Source organism: Palaemon carinicauda, chromosome 8 (genome assembly GCF_036898095.1).
Source record: "Palaemon carinicauda isolate YSFRI2023 chromosome 8, ASM3689809v2, whole genome shotgun sequence".
Classification (NCBI taxonomy): domain Eukaryota; kingdom Metazoa; phylum Arthropoda; class Malacostraca; order Decapoda; family Palaemonidae; genus Palaemon; species Palaemon carinicauda.
In genome coordinates, this window is record NC_090732.1 from 153,009,506 (window position 1) to 153,033,296 (window position 23,791).

General features: G+C 45.2%; 1 protein-coding gene across 1 annotated transcript in view; it reads left to right on the plus strand.

The window, feature by feature from the left end:
* The window catches only part of LOC137646024 (NIF3-like protein 1), a 152,798-nt gene that overhangs the window by 64,448 nt on the left and 64,559 nt on the right, over window positions 1–23,791 (plus strand). Inside the window, exons 2-4 of the mRNA XM_068379155.1 lie at window positions 3,111–3,197; window positions 11,531–11,635; window positions 16,100–16,241. Coding sequence (XP_068235256.1) covers window positions 3,133–3,197; window positions 11,531–11,635; window positions 16,100–16,241 — 312 coding nt within the window. The 5' untranslated portion in view covers window positions 3,111–3,132. The remainder of the gene's footprint in view (window positions 1–3,110; window positions 3,198–11,530; window positions 11,636–16,099; window positions 16,242–23,791) is intronic.

The following is a 23,791-nucleotide window of genomic DNA, read 5'->3' on the forward strand; positions in this document are numbered from 1 at the left end:
GCTGTGGTAGCGAAGGCAACGGTGTCGAAGCCCTTTCCTGTCAAAGATAGGAAAGGCAAAAAGTCTTCCAGGGGAGGAAAGAATCCTAGAGGGAGCGGCCGAGGCCGGAAACGCTAGGATTGGCAGTCCCCATGCATGTCCACCAGTGGGGGGATGCCTTCAAAGTTGCGCAGACAGGTGGCAGCAACTCGGGGCCGATTCTTGGACGATTTCCGTAATCAGTCAGGGATATCGCGTCCCGTTCATAACATCTCAACCTCCCCTGACAGCAGATCCAGTGTCGTTGAGCTCTATTGCCATGGGATCGGCAAGGGGTCAAGCCCTACGGGCAGAAGTCCAGACCATGTTAAAGAATGACGCTCTCCAGGAGGTCGTCGACGGTTCCCCAGGCTTCTTCAGTCGACTCTTTCTTGTAAAGAAGGCGTCTGGAGGCTGGAGACCAGTCATCGACCTCTCAGCCCTGAACAGGTTTGTCAAACAAACCCCGTTCAGCATGGAGACAGCGGACACGGTCAGATTTGCGGTGAGACCACAAGACTTCATGTGTACACTGGACCTGAAGGACGCGTACTTCCAGATCCCAGTCCATCCGTCTTCAAGGAAGTACTTAAGATTCAGCTTAGACAACAAGATCTACCAGTTCAAGGTGCTGTGTTTCGGTCTCTCCACAGCACCTCAGGTATTCACCAGGGTGTTCACACTGATTTCTTCATGGGCACACAGGATCGGCATTCGTCTCCTCCGCTATCTGGACGACTGGCTGATCCTGGCAGACTCGAAGTCGACACTTCTTCGACACCAAGACAAGCTTCTGGGACTTTGCCAAGATCTAGGGATCATGGTAAATCTCGAGAAGTCTTCCCTGCTTCCAACTCAATGACTGGTATATCTAGGCATGATGTTGGACACCAATCTCCACAAAGCCTTCCCATCAGACGACAGGATAGCAAGGCTGAGGAGGGTCGCAGTTCCTTTCCTCAGACGAGAAGAACTCCCAGCCCAATCGTGGTTACGTCTCCTCGGTCACCTTTCTTCTCTGGCCCGTCTAGTTCCAAATGGTCACCTCAGGATGCAGGATGAGATCCCTGCAATGGCGACTCAAGTCCCGGTGGAATCAAGGACACGATTCCCCGGACATCTTGGTCCCAATGGGTCCTGCGGAACGGACGGATCCTCAGTGGTGGTTGACAGGAAAACCTACGAAAGGGAGTGGTTCTTCTCGTCCTCCCCCCAGATTTGATGCTGTTTTCGGACGCCTCAAAAAAAGGGTGGGGGGCCCACGTTCTGAACCACAGGACCTCAGGCCTATGGTCAGAATTAGAAAAGTGCCTCCACATAAACCTGCTAGAAATGAAGGCCGTGTATCTGGCACTTCAGCAGTTCCAACAATACCTGGCAGGTCACTCCGTGGTGGTGATGAGCGACAACACCACAGAAGTGGCTTACATCAACAAGCAGGGAGGTACATTTTCACAGCAGCTATCCCATCTTGCAGTAGAGATACTGAGGTGGACCGAAGTCCACTCGATTCCACCATCAGCTCGCTTCATTCCAGGCAAGAGGAATGTGCTCGCTGACAGTCTGAGCAGGGCATCTCAGATAGTGAGTACCGAGTGGTCTTTGGATCGTCTAGAAGCCAACAAAGTCCTGACTTTGTGGGGTTCCCCGACGGTGGATCTGTTTGCGACAGCCTTGAATTTCAAGCTCCCGCTGTACTGCTCCCCAGTCCCGGACCCCAAGGTACTCTGGCAAGATGCCTTTCAACAACAGTGGGACAACATTGACGTCTACGCCTTTCCCCCGTTCTGTCTGATGAGAAGGGTACTCAACAAGACCAGAATATCGGTCAACCTTTCGATGACCTTAATAGCTCCGCTATGGCATCACGCAGAGTGGTTCTTGGACCTTCTTCAGCTCCTGATGGAACTCCGAGAGAACTTCCTCCTCGACACGAGCTACTCAGACAACCACTTGCCAACATCTTCCACAAAGCCGTAGCATCGCTACGACTTCACGCCTGGAGACTATCCAGCGTCTCCTCACAGAGAGAGGCTTTTCGCAACAAGGTGCGGAAAGGATGTCTCGACACCTGCGAAAGTCATCCGCAGGGGTCTACCAGGCAAAGTGGAGAGTCTTCTGTGGTTGGTGTCGTGGAAGGGGTATCTCTCCACTCGATGCCACTATTTCAGCAATAGAGTTGTTTCTCGTGTATTTGCGGGAAGAAATGCGCCTTTCAGTCTCGGCAGTGAAAGGCTATTGCTCAGCCTTAAGTCTTGCCTTCAGGTTCAAAGGAATGGACATTTCCTCTTCGTTGGAACTTTCTCTACTCATACGAAGTTATGAACTTACCTGCCCCCAGTCGGAAGTGAGACCTCCTCCATGGAACGTGGTTTGAGTCCTCGGGTCTCTTAAGAGACCTCCTTTCGAACCATTACGCCAGGCTTCTGATCGCCACCTGACTTGGAAGACGGTGTTCCTGCTTGCTCTGGCCTCGGCCAAGCGAGTCAGCGAACTTCATGGTCTCTCGTATGACATCGCCCATTCAAGGGGATGGGGGGAGGTAACGTCCATCACTCTCCTCCCAGTATACTCTTCATCTCTTCTAATGACATGACCATACCACCTCAGTCTACTTTCTTGGATCTTATCTGATAGTTCTCTAACTCCTGTGGTACCCGTAATTACCTCTTTCTGTATCTTATCTCTTCTTGTCACTCCTCACATCAAATTCAAAATCACATTGTTTGTTTTTTATTATTGACAATACAGTTGACCACCAGAATAAATTAATGACAAAGATCAAAGTCTCAGGTTTTATTTTTACCTCCCATCGTGACCTCATTGCAGTAGCCTCTTGACCAGGGTTTAATTCATTTAATATTTGGTATTATTTATAATCTCTTTTACCTTTCTGTTCTTTTCTTTTTACTGCTTTATGAAACTTTGAGAAACTTGTTAGAGGAACTTAAAGTCTTTATGGTGGTTCCATAACAAAAGTGTTTAGAAAAAGGTTTAAGTAATAAGATTGAAATATTTTATATTTTTTACTCCTTAAATGCACTATTAGGGTATCTGTTGATTTAATTAGAAACCTTATGTTGCTCCTACAGAAAGTTACATGAGAGACGACTTATGCTAAGGCACTCTCGTATCCTTCAACACTTCTTTGGCGCATATTCTCAACGAAGTTATTACAGGTTAGTGAATATTTATTCATGCCGAGTTTAAAAGTTTTGAGGGAATTGTATGTGTCAGGGTAAAATTACTTTATATGAATAAAAAAAATGAAAGAAAGGGATTACAATACATGGAGAATATAGTGACGGACCATCAACCTGATAATGGTTACAATATTTTTACCAGTCTCTGTGCCATACTTGCTGGAGTTGCTTTGTTCAACAAGGTAACATCTAATTTATAAAAAACTTTCAAGCAAACCCAAATCATTAACACTTCAGTTGTATGTTTTAACAGCCAAAAGGAAATCACTTATGCTCTTATAAATCCCTTAGTCCCCACTATGTAACTGTCTTGCTCTCATCCCATGTAAGCTGGCTAATTAGCTGTTTGAAATCAGAAGAGTTTTGGAGCCATTAAATGAAACAGTAGTTTGTATGAAAAAATATTGATGGTAGAAGTTAGATTTACTTCAAATTCAGGTTCATGGTTGAGGCAACGCGTTGCCCCCGTTCAGAGGCTTCCTTCACTGCCTCCAACGAACGATCGTAGCCCTATAATGCTACAGAGGCCCCCAAGGCTCCCTCCTCTTCGCTCGACACCAGTCACTTGAGAAACAAATCCATCTGCTCATGAATCGCACCCGTTCACGCGTAAATCGCCCGATTCCACACATATTTCACGCATTTCAGTCCCAACTTCATGAGTGATCGCGAGCCCAACGACTCTGGAAACGCCTACGCAACTGCTACATCTAGCAGTAGGCCTACTCCTTTCCCAGAAGTATTTATAGAACCCCCAAACAAGTTCACGGTTGTTCCAATCTCTCCCGATCATCCGCTATTGACGACTAAGGAAGACCTTCTCATGACCAAAAGATTGTCTCCTAGAGCTGGCCAGACTCCTAAATGCCGTCCCACTAAGAGGTGTGCTCCTCCTCCAGGTCTCATGAAGGAGACCCCAGACCGGCTAACTTCCATCATGATATGACGCCTTGGTGTCTGCCTTGCAGAAGACTCTTAACTGGTTCAGGCCTTCCAGCCCCTCCTAAGCCCCACCCAGCCTTGGATCTAAATCAATCCTAAGATTCAGCTAGAGAGGTCGGAATCTTTTTCATCCTCCTCCACAGACCCTTCTGACCCTAGGAGGAAACTTGCTTTGGTTTGTCTGCCTAACAACCCTCCGCCGATTCACCGGTCCCCTACACCTAGACTGAGGGGTGAAGACAGGGTTGATCACGGGCTGGTTCAAGACTTGTCAGCTCCCTCTTATCTCGATACGCTCGGGAGAAAATTTGACAACTAGACAGAAGAGGAGGATGCCACATTAAACTCCATCTCATGCGGACCGGCTTCAGCCTCATTTGAGTAGAGACATAGGCTCACCCCAGGAGATTTCCCTTCGATCCTTCAAGTCTGAACCCCTGGAAAATTTTCCTCTGGAACTTTGCCCTGTCTCTAGACCACCTAGTGACAAGCAATCTAATATATCCAAGTCTCACACTCCAACAAAACTGCAAGCTCCTCCCAGACCGTCCATCATGGAAAAACATTTTCCTCCTCGTAGAGAGTCTAAAGACTCAGACGGTTCCTAAGAACGCAAGGTCGGGGGAAACACTCAGGCCTGAGATAGATCGAAGATCCCCCGAGATGGGACCTTTCCAAGAACCTACTCCTGTTGACGACTTTGACCTACCCCAGGCTCCTATGGGTGACAGCTTGGAGGTAGACGAGTTTCACGACTCTGAAGATGACTATCTCCCCAGAGAAGCGAGTCTAAAGTTCCACTCCAAAGTAGAGCATAGGGAGTGCCTTCTGGCAAGTCCTTGCTTATATAAGAACGATCAACAAGCTTCCAGATCCTAGTACCACTCCACAGGAAGGGAAGGACTTGGTTCTGGACCAACTGTTTGGCACCCAGAGGCCCCCTAAGACCGGTGCAGTCTTGCCCTGGTCGAAGGGACTGACATCAGCCAGAAGGAAAGCTATCTCTAAGGTAGCAGGCACATCTAGCTTTCTGAGGGCGGTTCCTCATCCAGGGTGCTCGCACTTCCTTTCATCTTGCAAGAGAGTATTATGAGATCGAAAAGGAGCCCTTCCCAGCCGTGTCCATCGACCCCTCTAGAACCCTTTACTAGAGATATTTCTGAGTAGAGACTTTCAACCGTGAGAGCCTCACTTTCAGCAACTGAACTCCTCAACATAGAGAAAGATGTGAAGTATGCCATTCAGGCTGCTTCGTGGCTGGGCCACATTGTAAGATCCACGAATCTCTCCTTTTGTCTGGTACCCGGACTCTGGAATTTCTTTCCCACCAGGTGGTCAACCTGTGGGTAAACGCAATTCTTAAGAGAAGAGACACCGTAAATGAGAGATTCCACAGGCAGGTGCCGAAAGCTGAAGTTGTGTACCTGAGGAACTTGACTCTTGAGGGATCTACTCTCTTTGACCCAGAGTACATAGAGAGGGCAGCTGGTATGTGGGGAAAAAACTCCAAGGATCCTCTCCTCCATAGAGCCATGACTTCTCGGCCTCATGGGAGGGCTCCTCAATCTCCCAGAGATCAGCCCCATCCATCAAATCCCTCAACATCTAGCTCTTCAGGACCTATTGTTATTATTATTATTATTATTATTATTATTATTAATTGCCAAATTACAACCCTAGTTGGAAAAGCAGAATGCTATAAGCCCAGGGGCTCCAATACGGAAAATAGCCCAGTGAGGAAAGGGAACATGGAAAAATAAAATATTTCAAGAGCAGTAACTACATTGAAATAAATAACTCCTATATAAACTATAAATACTTCAACAAAACAAGAGGAAGAGAAATTAGATAGAGTAGTATGCCCGAGTGTACCCTCAAGCAAGACAGTGGAAGGTCATGGTACAGAGGCTATGTCACTACCCAAGACTGGAGAACAATGGTTTGATTTTGGAGTGTCCTTCTCCTAGAGGAGCTGCTTGCCATAGCTAAAAAGTCTCTTCTACCCTTACCAAGAGGAAATTACCTACTGAACAATTACAGTGCAGAAGTTAACCCCTTGGGTGAAGAAGAATTGTTTGGAAATCTCAGTGTTGTCAGGTGTATGAGGAAAGAGGAGAATCTGTAAAGAACAGGCCAGACTATTCGGTGTATGTGTAGGCAAAGGGAAAGAACTGTAACTAGAGAGGATCCAATGTAGTACTGTCTGGCCAGTCAAAGGACCCTTTCCCGCTAACGACCAGAAGCGTTCCAAACCTTTCAGAGGAAATAGAGATGGTAAGGGGGGGGGGGGGGGAGAGAGGTGGTCACTCCCACTAAGGAGGATAATTCTCTCACAAGTCCAACAGTGGGGTGGATGCCTGCAATGCCTCTGGCAGAGGTGGCAGTTTCACGGAGCAGATCCCTGGACGATCGCAGTGATTAACGTAGGGTATCGCATCCCATTCATACTGACTCATGATCCAATTCTATTGAGCTCCTATACAAAGGAGCTGGCCCTCCCAGCCGAAGTCCAGACCATGCTGCAGAAGAGTGCTCTTCAAGAGGTCGTCGTCAGGTCTCCAGGCTTCTACAGTCGACTTTTTCTTGTGAAGAAGGTGTCTGGAGACCAGTTATCAATCTCTTGCCCCTGACATGTTTGTTCTGCAAACTCAGTTCAGGATGTAGACGATAGACACGGTCTTCCAGGCAGTAAAGCCAAAGGGCTTCATGTGCACACTGGATCTCCAAGACGCATACTTCCAGATCCCAATCCACCCGTCCTCAAGAAAGTATCATACACGAGAACAGACGTTACCAGTTCAGAGTCCTCTGTTTTGGTCTTGCAACAGTACCCCAAGTCTTCACAAGGGTGTTGGCCCTAGTGTCATCTTGGGCTCACATGAACGGCATTTGTCTCTTAAGATACCTCGACGATTGGCTGATTCTAGCAGACTCTGTAATGACCCTTCATCATCACCGAGATATGCTTCTCGACTTTTGTTAGGATCTGGGGATCATGATAAATCTTAAGCAGTCATCACTGCTCCCCTCTCAGAGACTAGTTTACCTTCATTATAATTATAGACACCAACCTCCAAAAGTCTTTCCATGAGACGACAGAGTACACAGGCTGAGAGTAGTGGCAAGTCCCTTCCTCAGACGGGAAGTTCTTCCAGCCTGATAGGACACTTAACATCCCCGATTCGTCTTGTTCCCAACGGCCGCCTCAGGACACGATCCCTGCAATGGCAGCTGAAGTCCATATGGAATCAGCACTCCAGCTCCCCGGACACTCTAGTCCCTATGGGACAGGATCAAGTGACGTATCTTCAGTGGTGAGTGGCAGAGGAGAACTTTCTCGAAGAACTAGATCTTCTTGTCCCTCCTTCCGGACTTGATGCTCTACACAGACTCATCAAAAGAAGGATGGGGGCCCCATTTAGTACAACACAGTCTCACACCTCTGGTCTGAGTCCAAAAGGTACCAGCACATGAGAGCAGCCTTTCTAGCATTTTGGCAGTGTCAATATTTGCTGGTGGGTCACTCTGTAGGGGTGATGAGTGACAACACTATGGTAGTGACTTATATAAACAAACAAAGGGGTACCTTTTTGCAGTCCCTATGCCATGTAGCAGTAGAGATACTAAGATAGACAAAAGAACATTCGGTGACCTTATCAGCTTGCTTCATTCCCAGCAAGAGGGATGTGCTCGCAGATAACTTGAGCAGGGTGACTCAGATAATGGGCTCCGAGTGGTTTTTGAATCCTATGATAGCCAAGAAAGTCATGACTTTGCGAGGTCCCCCGACTGTAGACCTGTTTGCGACGTCCCTGAATTTTAGGCTCCCGCTATACTACCCTCTAGTTCTGGACCCTCAAGCTCTATGGCAAGATGCATTCCTACAATGGTCGGACAACATCGATGTGTATGCCTTTCCCCATTCTGTCTAATGAGAAGGGTGCTCATCAAGATCAAAGCATCCAGCAAGCTACTGATAACACTCATAGCCTCGCTATGGCATCATGAAGAAAGGTTCCCAGACCTTCTACACCTCTAAGTAGATCTTCCAAGAGAACTACCTCCACGACCAGATCTACTCAAACAACCACACGTGAACATCTCCTACAAGACCGTCACGTCTCTTTGGCTCCATGCCCGGAGGCTCCAGCATCACTTCTCAAGTTGCGAGAAGGATGTCTGGGTACTTGCAAAGATCTTTAGCCTCGGTTTACCAGGCAACGTGAACAGTTTTCTGTAGTTGGTGTCATGGAAGGAGTCTCTCCCCCCTCGATGCCACTATTCCAACAATAGGTGAGGGCCTTGTATACTTTGGGGAGGAAAAACTCCTTGCAATCTCTGCAGTGAAAGGTTATCACTCAACCTTAAGCCTAGCCTTTAGACTGAAAGAAGTAGACTTTTCCTTATTGTTGGAGGTTTCATTTCATACAGAGTTATGAGATTACTTGCCCCCAGTCGGAGATAAAACCTCCTCCTTGGAATGTGGTTCTCGTCCAGCATTCCTTAATGGGCTCTCCCTATTAACCATTACGCCATGCAACAGAGTTTAACCTCACTTTGAAGATGGTGTTCCTACTCTCTTTAGCATCTGCAAAGAGAGTTAGTGAACTTCGTGGTCTCTCATATTATATTGCCCATTCAGGGGGGTGGGGGGAGGTGACACTCGGCTTCATCCCTGAGTTTATTGCAAAGATTCAAAATACGTGGATGCTGGACCCCAGCTTTGAGCCGTTTCAGGTTAAGAGTCTCCGTTCTGTAACCAATGACCCAGATCAGTTGTTACTATGCCCAGTGAGGAGTTTGAGATATTATCTTATACGCTCTGCAGCAACTCGTCCGTGGCTGGCAGCCCTTTTTGTCAGCATTGGTAGAATTAAGAGGAGGGTCACCGAGAACTCCATCTCATCCTGGGTTCATAAAGTCATAGACTCAGCATTGAATCCTGACCCTCCTCCAGCTCAAAAACCTAGAGCTCACAAAGTCAGGGGCATCAGTACGTTCCTGGCCTTCAGACACAACTTTTCTGTGTTGTAAGTGTTACAAGCGGATGTGTGGAACCGTCAGACAACCTTCACTGCCCACTACCTACAAGACGTGACCCATAGGAACCTCGATACGTTTTCTATTGGTCCTGTGGTGCCTGCACAACAAGTGGTTTGAAAATACTTCTGGCTCCCTGTTGGATAAGTAGCAGATGGTTGAGGGCATTAGTTACCTGTGTTAAGTCTGGGATGAATGAATGAGAATGACTGGCTCTTCTCTTTTCTTCATCTTTCTCTTCTTGGGGAACAGCACTAAGGGTCCCTTTGCAAGCTGGCCTCATCCTCTGCAGGTAGTAACCATTTCCCTTGTGTAACTTAGTACAGTGTATAGATTTCATACACATCGGGAAACGTCTACTGTATATATGTAATTGGTATTCTTATTATAGTATCTCGGAATATTCTTACCTAGGCGTTCATATGCTATCTCTCATAACCACACAGGTTGCGCAGGCTGCTAACAATACTCTAATCATGTTTTAATTTAGCAAGGTGTCAAGGTTTTCTTCTTGTTACAGACTAATACTATACAGAGAAAACCCAGCTCAATGGCCAAGCCTGTGGTTGGACTTACCACCCTCCCTATAAATAACCTAAGGTTGTTAGTGAAGGAACAAATAAATTTTTTTTTAAATAATTTCAATTTTTCCTAACTAATACTAACCTGTAGTTATTTATACAAATTGTCCCACCAACACCTGTCCCTGATAAGTCCTGCCTGCAATCAAAAAGTGATGTAGCCAACCAAGCTGTACCCTCCTGCCACCCTCTACCCTTCCCACTATAGTGGCCAGATAGGGTTCCCACCTCGTATTATAAGTCTAATGACTACCTTCCAGCTTTGCCGAAAGATAATTCCTATAAATAGCTACAGGTTTATATTAGTTAGGAAAAATACAAATTATCTCCAAAATTGTCATGTTTGAGATTATCTTTCTTTTCTACATTTTGTCTTTTTCTCCACATCAGGTTTACTATTTCCTTTATCTTTCCTAAATTTCTTTCACTGAATAAAAATTATCCTATTATTTTCTTTAGGTCTTCCTCATAGGGTTGTGAAGTTCAATTATTTCATACCTTTCTTTTCTATATTCTTGGCAAGAAAACAAAAAGTGGGTCAAATCTTCCTCGTTTTCCCAAAAATTACAGTTTACACTCCTGCCATTACAGTAGCCAGAATTGTAACTTTTGTAGGAGGGATTAAGCTCCTTTGTCCCTAGAATTGCCTGATTTAGACAATCCTGTGTATGGGAAAAGTGCTATCAGTACATTGCACATGGTGTTCTATAGGTATTACTTGAGGGTATTTGCAGTCTTCTTTCAGTCCTAGCTGCACTTGCTTTATATTCTTCTACTTTACCCCCATTCCTACTTCCTTTCTTTCATCATGCTGTCCAACTTTTAACTTTATTTTTATAGTGTAACTGCAGGTTTTCCTTAGTTGCACTTGAGAGCTGAATGCTGAATGGCCTCAGGCCCAAACGCTGGGCTACATAGCCTAAATTCACAAATACAATTGAATCCGATTCAGGCTTGAAGGCTTTATTTGATTTCTGGGATTAAGATAAATGATTAAACCCATGCTCTAGCAGAAAAATAAATTCTTTTTGCTTGTACTGTACAAATTTTTCCCGTACACGCACAATGCTAATTTTGAATTAAACTACCTAGCCTATCACTTGTTAATCAGTAGGCACTTGCAAATACAAATTAAACAGAAATAGAAAAAATGGAAAATGGAAAAACCAAGCATGGATCAAAATAAATGCCGTGTTCTTTTCTCAAATGAATAAGAAAAAAACATTTGGAATAATTATATTTTGGTAACTACCATTAAGAAAGACACAAAAACAATTGAGCTAGGGAAGATTATTTACCAGGAAAACTAAAAGCTGTACAGCCATTTTTTTTTTTACTGAGCAGCATTAATTTAGAAAACAGGACATGAAACAATAAAGTACATATATTAAGTGCCATGATTGAAATGATTTAAAGGATTATGCAATTCTAGAAAAGTCTGGGAATTTCAGAGAGCTATACAGTAAACAGTATCACAGACATTGGTGAAATTATATTATTATAATCTAATTACAGTATAAGTACAATTAAAAGAAAAAAAGGTTTATACAGTACTGTAGTTTTGTTTTGCCCATGAAATCAGCTAGTCATAAGTACAATTTCTGTAATGAGTTTATGTTTTAAATAAATATGATTCATCTAGTAACAATTAAGCGTTAAAGTGTTATTTTGAAAGGTTTTTATTGCTATCATGCATCCTTTGTATCATTTTGCATTATGTTACTACTTTAGTATCTCCATTTTTAGCATGGACCTCCAAGAAGTAGTGAAGCGTCTCAATAACCTGGCTCCAACATCTTTGGCTGAATCTTGGGATAATGTCGGTCTTCTTCTTGAACCGCATAGTAAAAGGTATGTTATGTATAAGGAACTTTAAACAATTGGTAAAAAAAAATTACAAATATTTTTTCCGTAATTTTTTCATATAATGTTTAGTAATATATATGAGATTGAACACCACAGAACTCGAACAATTTTATAAGTAAATGAAATTTTCAAAAAAATTTTGTCTTGTAGATATAAAAAATCGGAGGTCGAAAAATTTATTGAACCTGTATGGGTTGAGACGCTTTGCCAAGGTGGCCGGCAAGCCCAAGGCAAAGGGAACTGACCTATTTGTTCCTAGGCAAATACAAACCCTCGTCCTTTAGTAGGGCATGATTTCAGAGAAAGCTGGAAACGGCCATTAAAGGAATTAACTAAGGGCTGGCAGTTACCAGTAGGAGGCAGGGGAAACCCCACTCCTAAAATAACTCGCCTAGCCTTTACTCTGAATTTGACTGCCGAGCTGCTGAGACTTGTGCTTGGCACTCTCCCTTATGTGCTTATTCTTTATTATCTATAATTTCTTTCTCTCCTACTTTCAATATGAGTGGGAAATACAAAGCATCCTTGCACACCAACCTCCCTTTGCCTGCCATGGAAACTAACCTCTGACTTATCAGTCAGAGTACTCTATGTACTCTTCTGAGAGCGCTACGAGTGCTATACGTACTCTAGATATCAAGTAGATCTCAAAGGTCCTTGCTGGGTAAATATTCAGAAGAGGCCCCAATCTTAGAAAATCCTTTCACTCACCTAGAAATTTGGAAAATGGCCTAGGCTCTATGATGTTCTGCCTCAGAATCCATTATCCGAGCAGCAAATGGAACACTTCTCAGGGTCCCAAGCCCTGTTCCAAACAGTAGAACATTCGCTATGCATCTGACAACACTTGTCCCCATCTACTGATAGCCGGGTTATAACATTCAATTCGGATGTAGTTAGATTTCATTTCATTCATCTGTAATAGAAATGATGTAAATAAAAACACATTATACCAGGACAGCGCACCGTATCACTGGTGGCAGTCTGCAGACCCCTCATATAATCACATGGTTTACCAAGCCATGGGAAGAAGGGCCTACACAAGTGAGCCTAACTGGGTTTAAAACATGTAGAATACATACTACAAGGCTATCTAATTTTCCATACACCTCCCAATGCACATACATGAACAAGGCTGACTACCCAGTCAGACTATCTTACATCAACCCCAACTGTATGAGGACGGGCATGCTCATCCAGTCTTAAGATAAGAATTTTCATAAATTGTGGCTTTACTTAACACTCATATATACTTCCAATACCTATATCAGATGAGATTAGAAGGATACAACACCAGGTCTAACTATCTAATCAGGCTTACCACAAAACACACCCTAATGTATGAACATCAATCCTCACTATAGGAGGGCAGGCATGCTTATCCAGTCTTATAATAGGAAGAATTTGCATACAATGTAGCTTTCCTAACACTCATATCTTCCCAATACCCATATCAGATGGAATTTGAAGGATATAACATCATGTCTAATTATCTAGCCAGGCCTAGCACAAGGCACACCCTAATGTGGGAAGTAGGGCCCATCTGTTCTTATCAATGTAGTCACTTAAGAAATATTTATCTTTTAGGAGATGTGAAAGTCGAGATGTACACTAATCTCATCCCCAACCACATTATAATAAACAGTAACTTACCAGAGAAAAGTGACTCCCCAGCACTTACATTGTAACCACGGGCAAAGCATCCCAAAATGGCGCCATCAAGCAAGCCCTTATGAAGAAAACAGTAATTATAATACCGAAGTAGGCTGGTAATAACAAAAGCTAAGTAAAATAAACATGAATTGGGGCAAATGATGAGGAACAAAACACAAGGTACTTACGAAATTGAAAGAGGGGCTTAATTGCAGAGGAAAACATGCATGAAAAGTGACCTCGGATGAACCGGTGAATCTCCAAAAGTAAACAAAGCATTTACCTGAATGCTGGTGCCACAAGATTACCCATACCCAAGAAAAGAATAAAATTGAACATGGGTACTTGCCGTGATAACGCAGATACACAAAAGCAATGTTCACTTCGTGGCGATAATTGGAGAATGAAGGTTGGGGCCAGTTGATGATGTAGGTGCGTAGGCGAGAACTGGAATGGCAGTTTTAATCTAGCACTTCGTGCATGACGTCATGTATAGCAGACAGCGTGCAGCTTCATAGGTGGTGTGGCAAGTTCAATGACCCCAAACTTGCAGATCTCCCCTATACTCACTGAGTTTATGATCTGCACATTGATACACGGGCCGTAGAACAGGGGAACAATATTTCTTTTGTAATTAGGACGTATTGGATTCCCTGCTCTAGCCTTAAACATAAAAGTCCTTGGAGACCACACAGCACTTTAAACCCAAAAATTTAATCTAAATAATGAAGTACTGTACTTACTCTACTGACTAAGGATAGAATATAACATATTTCACCTGTAAGAGTGTAGGAGCTCAGAAACACTTGTTTTCCATCTCAAGTATGAAAGGTTTGACACATGGATAGATAGGGCAGTACTCTAGTACCTCTCAAAGGTCTTTCTTAAGTTTTGTAAATATGGATGACTATTAGAGAGCACCACACTAATTATCCCCAAAACCAGATTTAATTCGCACCTCAAGTACATCTACTAAACCTGTGCCAAAATGTTCAGTTTGGGAATCTGATAAAGGATTGGTAATTCATAAGTTTGCAGTTGTGAATTAAGGGGCTTAAGAATGGCCTATGTAAATTTAATTCACTTCTCAAATACCTCAATGAAACTTTGCTCAAACGTAGCCCATGATCCACTGACAAAGGAACTATGATTCTTAAGTTAATCAGTTGTGGACTAAGGTACTTAGGAAAAGGTCAAAGTGCACACCCTACATAATTAGCATTCTTTATTCTAGTTTAATTCACATCTGCAGTACCTCCAAAAAAATTTGCTTTAAAGTAGTTTGGGGCCCTCTCAGCAAGAATCTATGTTTTTTTTAAGTTCACCTGTTGTGGACCAAGATACTTTAGAAAGGACCAAAGAGGCTTATCAAGTCCAAAGTAGCATTTCACTCACATGTCAGGCACTGCAAGGCAACCTCCACAAACATGGTCTTTGGCCCTGTTCAAGAATTAGTGATACTTCTAAATACCCCATTTTGTAAAAAATAGGAAAAGAAAATTAAGCATTAACCAGGGACACTCATAAGGGGCATTCAAGCACTACAAGTTATAGAAATATTTTTGTGGGTGTTACAAAGACATTAAGAAAGTGGAGCTAGCTCCTGGATTTCATAGTGTTTAACATAGCTATTGCTACCTACCAAATCATAAAAGATAGAAATATGAAAATTTTGTACTGCATAATTTATTATAGGTATTTTGTACATAGCAAATCTCATACACAGTCAGTCAACTTGAGTGAATCTTGCTGCAAAACACACATACACACACACACACACACTCTCACACTCTCTCTCTCTCTCTCTCTCTCTCTCTCTCTGTCTCTCTCTCTCTCTCTGTCTCTCTCTCTCTCTCTCTCTCTCTCTCTCTCTCTCTCTCTCTCTCTCTCTCTCTCTCTCTCTTTAGCCTTATTTTTAAATTTACTCTGCTGTTGCTTACTTTATTTCCCTCATTCTTGTGGTATACAGGTCTTCTATAACAATTGTCATTAGAGTTGAATTTTGTGGGGGAAGGATTGATGGACATGTAAAATTATCTATGCTGACAGTACTTCTGAAGTCTAAATAGGTGGCTGGGTATTTATGAAAAGTCTTAAAATGGAGGCGTTGAATTGTTTTTTTCAATACTTATCTAGTATTTATGGAAGAACCCTTCCCCCATGTCTCCCCACATTATTGATTTACTTTCCTTTTGATTACTTACTGACTAAAAAGAATTGGATTTGTTTACATGGGAAGTGGCCTAATTGGGCGCAGCTGAATCCCTTGCATGGTGCTCCCTTTCACGTCAGTAGCTTCCTCTACAGAAGCAACAGTGTAAGCCTTTGAGGCAAACCTAGTCTTGGATTTAGCGAAGGCTTGTTGGAGCTTCTACGTCTTTGGAATGAATGCCTTGAAGTCCTAAGGAAGGCATCAGGGTTCTTAGGGCGGTATCTTTAAGGCATCACCATGTGAAAAGGAAATTTTGAGCTACCCCGAATTGAAGGGCGATCGACTTTTTTCATGCGATCGATTCCCTTCGATCACTCGCTTTCATACTCGCAGAAGGTCATTATTGCGCTCCCCTTTTCTGGAGACATTTCATGCACTGCAAAGTAGAGAGTTAAGTTTTCTATTATCAAGGTTGAGGTTTTCTTTAAGGAATGTCAATTAATTCTGAATAAGTATTAAAATAGATTATTTTATTTAAAGAATGAGGGTTTTATGACTTTATCTAGTACAGTATTGTTGAAGAGTTTTATATATAATATAATTAATGTTTCAGCTGCAACATTTTATGCATAATTTTATTTCAGGTCAGTTGGAATCCTGATGCTAACAAATGATCTCACTGAGGAAGTATTGGATGAAGCAGAGCAGCATAATGTTAACTGCATTTTGTCATACCATCCACCTCTTTTTAGGCCCTTGAAGAGAGTAACAAGCAAGGCATGGAAGGTGTGTTATTGATACTATGAAGGGGCCTTGGTGTAAATTTAGAAATTTTATCCATGACACAAAATGTTTGTTCCAACACAAATACTTACCTTCTTCCTTTGATAAGAATATGAATGATTTCAGTGAAGCTGGAAACTCGGCTGTTAAGATTTATGACGAGGTGTTGGTAGTTACATGTGGGTGGCACGAAAGCCCCAACCCCTCACCAGCTGACTGAGTAGCCACATTGACTTCAGAAGTCGAGTAGTAAACATTCTCTCCATGTGACAAATTTTGCTATAATTATGCTTTTTCTTTTTTTCTTTTTGCAGGTTGCTGTATGATTGTGTGAATGAAGAAACCATGTGTAGACATGCCGTCCTGCCCAGGAGTTCCAAGTTGCAAATGTGGCACTTTTTTGAGCAGGAGCTCTGTGGATCTCCATTCACTGTGCCCTTCCTGTAGAGATCATGACTGCATACAATTATCACTCTGAGAGGAATGGAAAGAGTAGCTGTCCTCGCGATGGCTGGAGTACGGCAACAGGAGAAAGAAAGAGGCAAAACAGGATTCTTTGCCTTCGGGGTCTGCAACGAAGTTAAAGAAATCTGTTAAACCTCATTCTTCTTCTGGTACTCGAGCTTCTAACCCCTCTCAGTCTCCTTCCCCCCATGGGGCGAAAAAGAAGGACAACGATTCGGACTTAACTTCAGAAGAAGCTCCAAGTGATGCTGGGCCATTTGCTTCCCCTAGGGAAACTGGTAAGTCCCCTCCCTTCAATTCGAAGTACTGTAGCTCAAAATTTGGTTTCAAATGGCAACGCTGTTAACAATCCGGCTCTAATGACTCTGATGCCTTCCTTCGACAGAGAAGCTCCCTTCACAACATCCAATACTAGGTCTTCCTTAAAGGTTTTCCTTGCTGCCTCTGTAGTGGAATATACTGTTGTGACTCCCTCAGTCTTAACCAGAATTCAGGAAGGTGCAGTTGATCGCTGATCCTCGCTTTCCACAGCACTGCCATTGCCATTTAGGGATCATTGACAACTTCTTCGGGATAGGGAAAAAAGCTAACTTTTTCACATGTTCTCTTTAGGTAACAGACATTTACTTGTAGAGAAATTATCTCCTGTTAACGAGTACGTGGGTTTTTCAGGTTGCACAGAATGCTCTTCTGTAAATGCACACCCCCATTGAGTGAATGGTCGTGCTTCACTATGCGATTCTCAGAAGATTCCACAAGCGCAGGTCAACAAAAGAGAAGTGTGAAATTTTTGCGTGATCGATCCTCTTCGAGCATTCGATCTCATTCTCGCATAAGGTCATCATTGTGTTCCCCTCTTCTCGAGATCTCACATTCACTGAGAAGTAGAGAATCAAGTTGACACATGTTGGAAAGATTCATCCTAGAGACTAGGAAGGGTAAGTTTGAGATCTCCACGATCCTACTTTAGAGACATGTCTTCGGTTGAGGGAAACCAGCCCAGGGACAGTTCAGTTGAGAGGTCATCCTGATGTGACTGGATGGATTTTGTAATGCATAGAACTGTTGGAGATGGTGGAGAAGGATTGGACTGGATTGGTTATAGGAAATTAGCTGAACTAGAGTATGCTGATGATGCTCTTATTGGCAGAATACCACAGGATTTTCAATGCTTCTATACAAGAATGCATGAAATATCACACGAGGTTGGGTTTAAGATGAATAGAAGAAAGACAGAAAGACAGATATGATGAGAACGTAGTATGCAAAGGAAGATGAAATATCAATGGAAGGCAAAAGGATTAATGAGGTAGAATCATTTAAGCATTTAGGAACTATGATCTCCAATATAGGGTCATTAGAACTGGATTTTAGTGAAAGATTGAAAAAAACAAATCAGACAATAGCTAGGTTAAGTAAAATTTGGAAATCAAATCGCCTGAAATTACATATTAAAATCAGGCTATATATCAGTTGAGTGAGATCAGTGTTACCGTATGGACATGAGTCATGGTATGACAATGAAACAATCAACAACAGATTTAGTAGATTTGAGAACAAAACCCTCAGAAGAATATTGGAAGTTGAAGGGCAGGACAGGATTAGAAATGAAATTATAAGAGAGATTACTCGAGTGCCATATTGGGATGAGATCATGGAGAGGGGTAGATGGAGATGGTTTGGGCATGCTCTTCACACTCCCCAAGAGAGATTAGTTCACCAAATGTGTAACTGGGCTCCACATGGCACTAAAAGAGTTGGAAGACCCAGGCCTACATGGCTGAGGACTATGAAGTGTGAAGTAGGAGATGATGAGTAGATAAGTATTGAATTAAAAGTTCAAGGTAGAGAAAATTGGCAAGATTTAACTTAGGCCCTTTGTGTCAATAGGCATAAGAGGAGATGATGATAAAAGTAATAAAACTACACAGTACTATTCATTCCCCACAGATCTTGGGAATGTATAATGAATTAGAAGTTTTCTACCATAAATAGATAACTCTGATCAATTTCTTAAATAAAATTTAAAGAAGCTTCACTAATAATAATTTTAAGCATACAAAAATTCATATAGCTTTTGCAGACTCTGCTATTCACAGACGAGAGCGCAGCATCTAACACGTAGGCCGTGACCCATCATAACCTATTCTTGGGCCATTGGATGCAAGGGTGATGTGCACTGTTTTTCATCTCAACAGTCTGTGAACGTAGACCACAAGTTGTTTGCCTGCCAGATGGCCAACAAGACTTCCTCCCACCTAAGGAAGACTCCCATATTGAATGACAAGGGTTTGTATGTGTAGGAACAAATCCTAAATTTTAAAATAATGTGTTTGTTCCGTAACTGGAATACAAACCACGCTATTTAATAGGGGTATTACTTTCGGCGTAGCTGAAATGACGAGCCATTAATTTTTAACAAAGGTTAACTACCCACACCACTAGTTAGCGGGGGATAGGGAGGGTAGCTTGCTACCGCTCCCCCCCTCACACACCTGTGAGTGAGCTCACTTTGCTTTCGGTTGGAGGGTGAACGGTCGTTGCTGTTCTTCATCCTTGCTGACTTTTGGCAGCCATCAACGCCATTTTGTTATCTCTTTTTCTCTTAGAGTGTGTGTGAAGTTGACTTCTGCGACCATGCACACCTGCCCTGGTCTCTCCGGCCGCCCCTGTGGAACATTTATGTCGGTGGTCGAGACTGATCCTCACGCCCTTTGTCCTTCTTGCAGAGGTCAACGGTGTGATAGCGTCAACAAGTGTAGGAAGTGGTCTTCCTCCCAGTGGGAGAGGTTTTCGCGATGGCGGAATAAGAAGACCAAGCGGGATATTTCTCCTTCGAAGGTTGCTTCGAACGGAGAAAAACCCAAGGCCTCTTCTTCCATCGCCCAAACCTCCTCCGAAGCTCCTACTCGGTTGGTCTCTAACAAGAGACCGTTGAGTAGTAGCGTAGACCAAGTTATTTCTGACCAACCCCGGGTCTCGAGAGATAAGGTTGCTTCCCCTAGCGAAGCAGCACCACCTCTCCCCCCGGGTGAGGCCATGTCACTAACTTCCGTCTTTCAGATTTGGTCCTCTTTGGGGCTCACGGGTTCGCCCTCCAAGGAGGCCCTGCTTCAGTTCATCCGCATGGGTGCTTTTTTTAAGCAATTGTTGTCGCTGTCAGGGGTAGATCCCCTGACTCTTGTCAACGTTGTTGTGTCAGAGGTGTCTCATGCGGCATCACCCATCTCCTCTGCCACTGCAAACTCTACAACTGCCCTGGTCTCTCCGGGCGCCCCTGTGGAACATTTATGTCGGTGGTCGAGACTGATCCTCACGCCCTTTGTCCTTCTTGCAGAGGTCAACGGTGTGATAGCGTCAACAAGTGTAGGAAGTGGTCTTCCTCCCAGTGGGAGAGGTTTTCGCGATGGCGGAAGAAGAAGATAAAGCGGGATATTTCTCCTTCGAAGGTTGCTTCGAACGGAGAAAAACCCAAGGCCTCTTCTTCCATCGCCCAAACCTCCTCCGAAGCTCCTACTCGGTTGGTCTCTAACAAGAGACCGTTGAGTAGTAGCGTAGACCAAGTTATTTCTGACCAACCCCGGGTCTCGAGAGATAAGGTTGCTTCCCCTAGCGAAGCAGCACCACCTCTCCCCCCGGGTGAGGCCATGTCACTAACTTCCATCTTTCAGATTTGGTCCTCTTTGGGGCTCACGGGTTCGCCCTCCAAGGAGGCCCTGCTTCAGTTCATCCGCATGGGTGCTTTTTTTAAGCAATTGTTGTCGCTGTCAGGGGTAGATCCCCTGACTCTTGTCAACGTTGTTGTGTCAGAGGTGTCTCATGCGGCATCACCCATCTCCTCTGCCACTGCAAACTCTACAACTGTAGCTGCCGACTTAGTTTCCCTTGTTCCTGACCATCCTCCGAGGGGGAAACTTGAGTTCATCATCGGTCTCTCCTGCTAGTGTTTCTCTCCCTTGGGGGAGTTCACTTACTGAGATTCCTCTTCGGAGGACTGCTGACGGTCAGCTTGCTGATCCAACGGCCCCCAGTGGGCGCATCCGTCGGAAGGCTCGCCTTCCTCTTTGCCTTTGAGGTCTCCCTTCACCTGCGGTGAAGAGGTGCCTCTTTGGTTCAACGTCATCACTGCAGTCCCCCGCCAAAGATCCTCTAGACCTTCATGCACCTGCAACCAGTCTTGTGACTTCGGTCCTAGACCTCTCTGCAGATCGTTCGCGATCTCCTTCGGTGGATGGTCGTCCGTTTAAAGGACACGTCGACCATCCATCCAACAGACCTGCCGACCTTCCATCGCCGTTCCTGTCGCCTGATGAGCCTAATAAAGCTCCTCCAAAGTGCGCAACTGCGCGCCCTCACTCTCACCCTGCCCACCACGCGCCCTGACCAGCGCTCACCAGCAGCTCGTCAGTCTACAACACTTCGGCGCACCTCTCATCCTGCTCGCCCTCACAGACGGCAGCAGCCTCACGCGCTTGCGCGCCAACATGCGCTTACGCGCCATCTGTCTCCTGATCATCAGCGCTCTCCAGTGCACCATGCGCACACACACGTGCACGCCCACGATCACCTGCACACCCTACACATACACGCCCAGTGTCGCCTACGTGCCAGCACACCACAGCGCACTTGCGCTCTCCTGCGCGCCAATGATCTCCTGCGCACCAGCGCTCTCTTGCAACTATGCGCCCTGCGCCCGCGCGCCCACGATCTCCTACGCCCCAGTGCCTACCTGCGCGCCAATTCTCTCATAATCGCCAGTATTCACCTATCCTATCCTGATAGGAGGATAGATGTGAGAGAGGCAAGAGAACGTGCTAGAAATAGGAATGAATGGCGAGCGATTGTGACGCAGTTCCGGTAGGCCCTGCTGCTTCCTCCGGTGCCTTAGATGACCGCGGAGGTAGCAGCAGTAGGGGATTCAGCATTATGAAGCTTCATCTGTGATGGATAATGTGGGAGGTTGGGCTGGTGGATAATGTGGGAGGTTGGGCTGGTGGATAATGTGGGAGGTTGGGCTGTGGCGCCCTAGCAGTACCAGCTGAACTCGGTTGAGTCCCTGGTTAGGCTGAAGGAACGTAGAGAGTAGAGGTCCCCTTTTTGTTTTGTTTCTTTGTTGATGTCGGCTAGCCCCCAAAATTGGGGGAAGTGCCTTTGGTATATGTATGCATGTATGTATTCACCTGCGCACCAGTGCTCTCCTGCACGCCAACATGTGCGCCCTACATCGCCTGCGCACCAGCGCCCTCTCATGCACCAGTGCTCTCCTGCGCCAACATGTGCGCTCTACATCACCTGCGCACCAGCGCTCTCCTACGCTCCAAGAAACGCGCCAGCAGAAACCTGCGCGCCATCACTCTTCTGCGCACAAGTCTGTAGGTGAGACGACAACCATGTTGCCGCCCTCAACTGCGTGCCAGCGCTCTCCAGAACATGTGCGCTCACCTGCGCGCTATCTTTCTCCTGCGCGCGCACACAGAGATGTGCGCCAACACTCTCTCGCGCGCCCACCATGATTCTCCTGCGCCCCCGCGAAAATATTCTCCTGTGCGCGCGCCAAAACTCTCCTGCGCGCAGGCACCAATAATCTCCCTCGCCTGAGCACCGATATTCTCCCTTGCGCGAGAGCCAATATTCTCCCGCGCGTGAGAATGCACACCAACAGGCGAGTCATCCGGCAAGGTCGCCATCGCCTGATTCCCCTCCCCGCAAGCGCATACCATCGCGCATTCTGGGAGAAGGGAAACAATTTCATGCAGAGGGGCTCAGGATCCCCAAGCTACCTTCTAAGGCGAACCCACCTATCACAGTAACTCCTCCTAGGGAACCTTCGGTCCTTTTCCCTTCAGTGGATCTGTCTGAGAGTGCGTCTGTCAGCCAGCAGCCCTGGTTCAGTGGCTTAATCAGAGCCATAACCCAGGTTTTCAAGCCTGTCCTGTCTGATCGCTCATCAGAGCAACCTATAGGTCTAGATCTAAGGCACAGAACCATAGCTTCCTCTAGCCCTTTGAAGAGGAAAAGAGGAGTTTCTGACACGGTCACTTCTCCGAGGACGAAGCAGACCATCGAGGCAAGTTCCTCCTGTTCGTCAGACAAACTCTCCATCCCTATCGTACGAAGATCTCCCGTCACCTAAGGAACCACGCGAAGAGAGAGACTCCCCCATCGCGCCGATAGAGGAAATCTCTCTTCACGCCAAGAGTTCCCCGCAGTCTGAGAACAGAAGGGACATGCCACACACATCGATGTTGGAGTCTTACCTCCTTCCCCGGAAGGAATCCAAAGACTTCAAAACCCTGCCGAAGTCCTCCACTAGGGCTAGAATGGAGCTAGCCAGCCACTCAGGGGATGTCTGCGACTCTCCCCAAGAAGAGCCTTTGGGACAGAAGGAGACTTCGCTGCAAGTCCTACAACAGGAGGAGACCAGCAGGAGTCAAAACATGCATTCTGACAGGTTCTGACTCTAATTAGGGTTCTCAATGGGTTTTCCGACCCAGAGATCCCCCCTCGAGAAGGCAAAAACACTGTCTTTGGTACTCGGAAACCCTCAAAGACCAGTGCAGCCCTGCCCTGGTCTCAAGGGGTGAAGAGTACCAGGGACAAGATCGCCCAGCAGCTCTCTGAGTTTGCCTCCTCCAACCGTTCCGGTACCACAAACAATCTGCTCCCACCTCCTCGCGTACAGCAGAGGAGGTATTTCGTGATCCTGGAGGAGCCCAGTTCAGCTCTTCCTCTTCATCACTCACTGGAAGAGCTAACCAGGGGAGTCCCTCTTGAGAGACTCTCCAACCAGCAAGTCTCGTTCTCGGCAGCCGAGATCCTTAATCAGGAGAAGGTCACAAAGTATGCTATGCAAGCTACTTCGTGGCTTGATATCTGGTTAGGGACCTTAGGTATCCTGATACGATCCGAGGATTTTTCCAAGGAACGTACCAGGAAAGCTATGGAAACCTTCCTACTCTCAGGTACTCGCACGATTGAGTTTCTTGCCCACCAAGTCTCGAACTTGTGGGCAAATACCATCTTGAAACGTTGAGATGCAGTAGCTGAGAGGTTCCACCAGAAGGTCCCTAGCATCGAGATCAATGGGC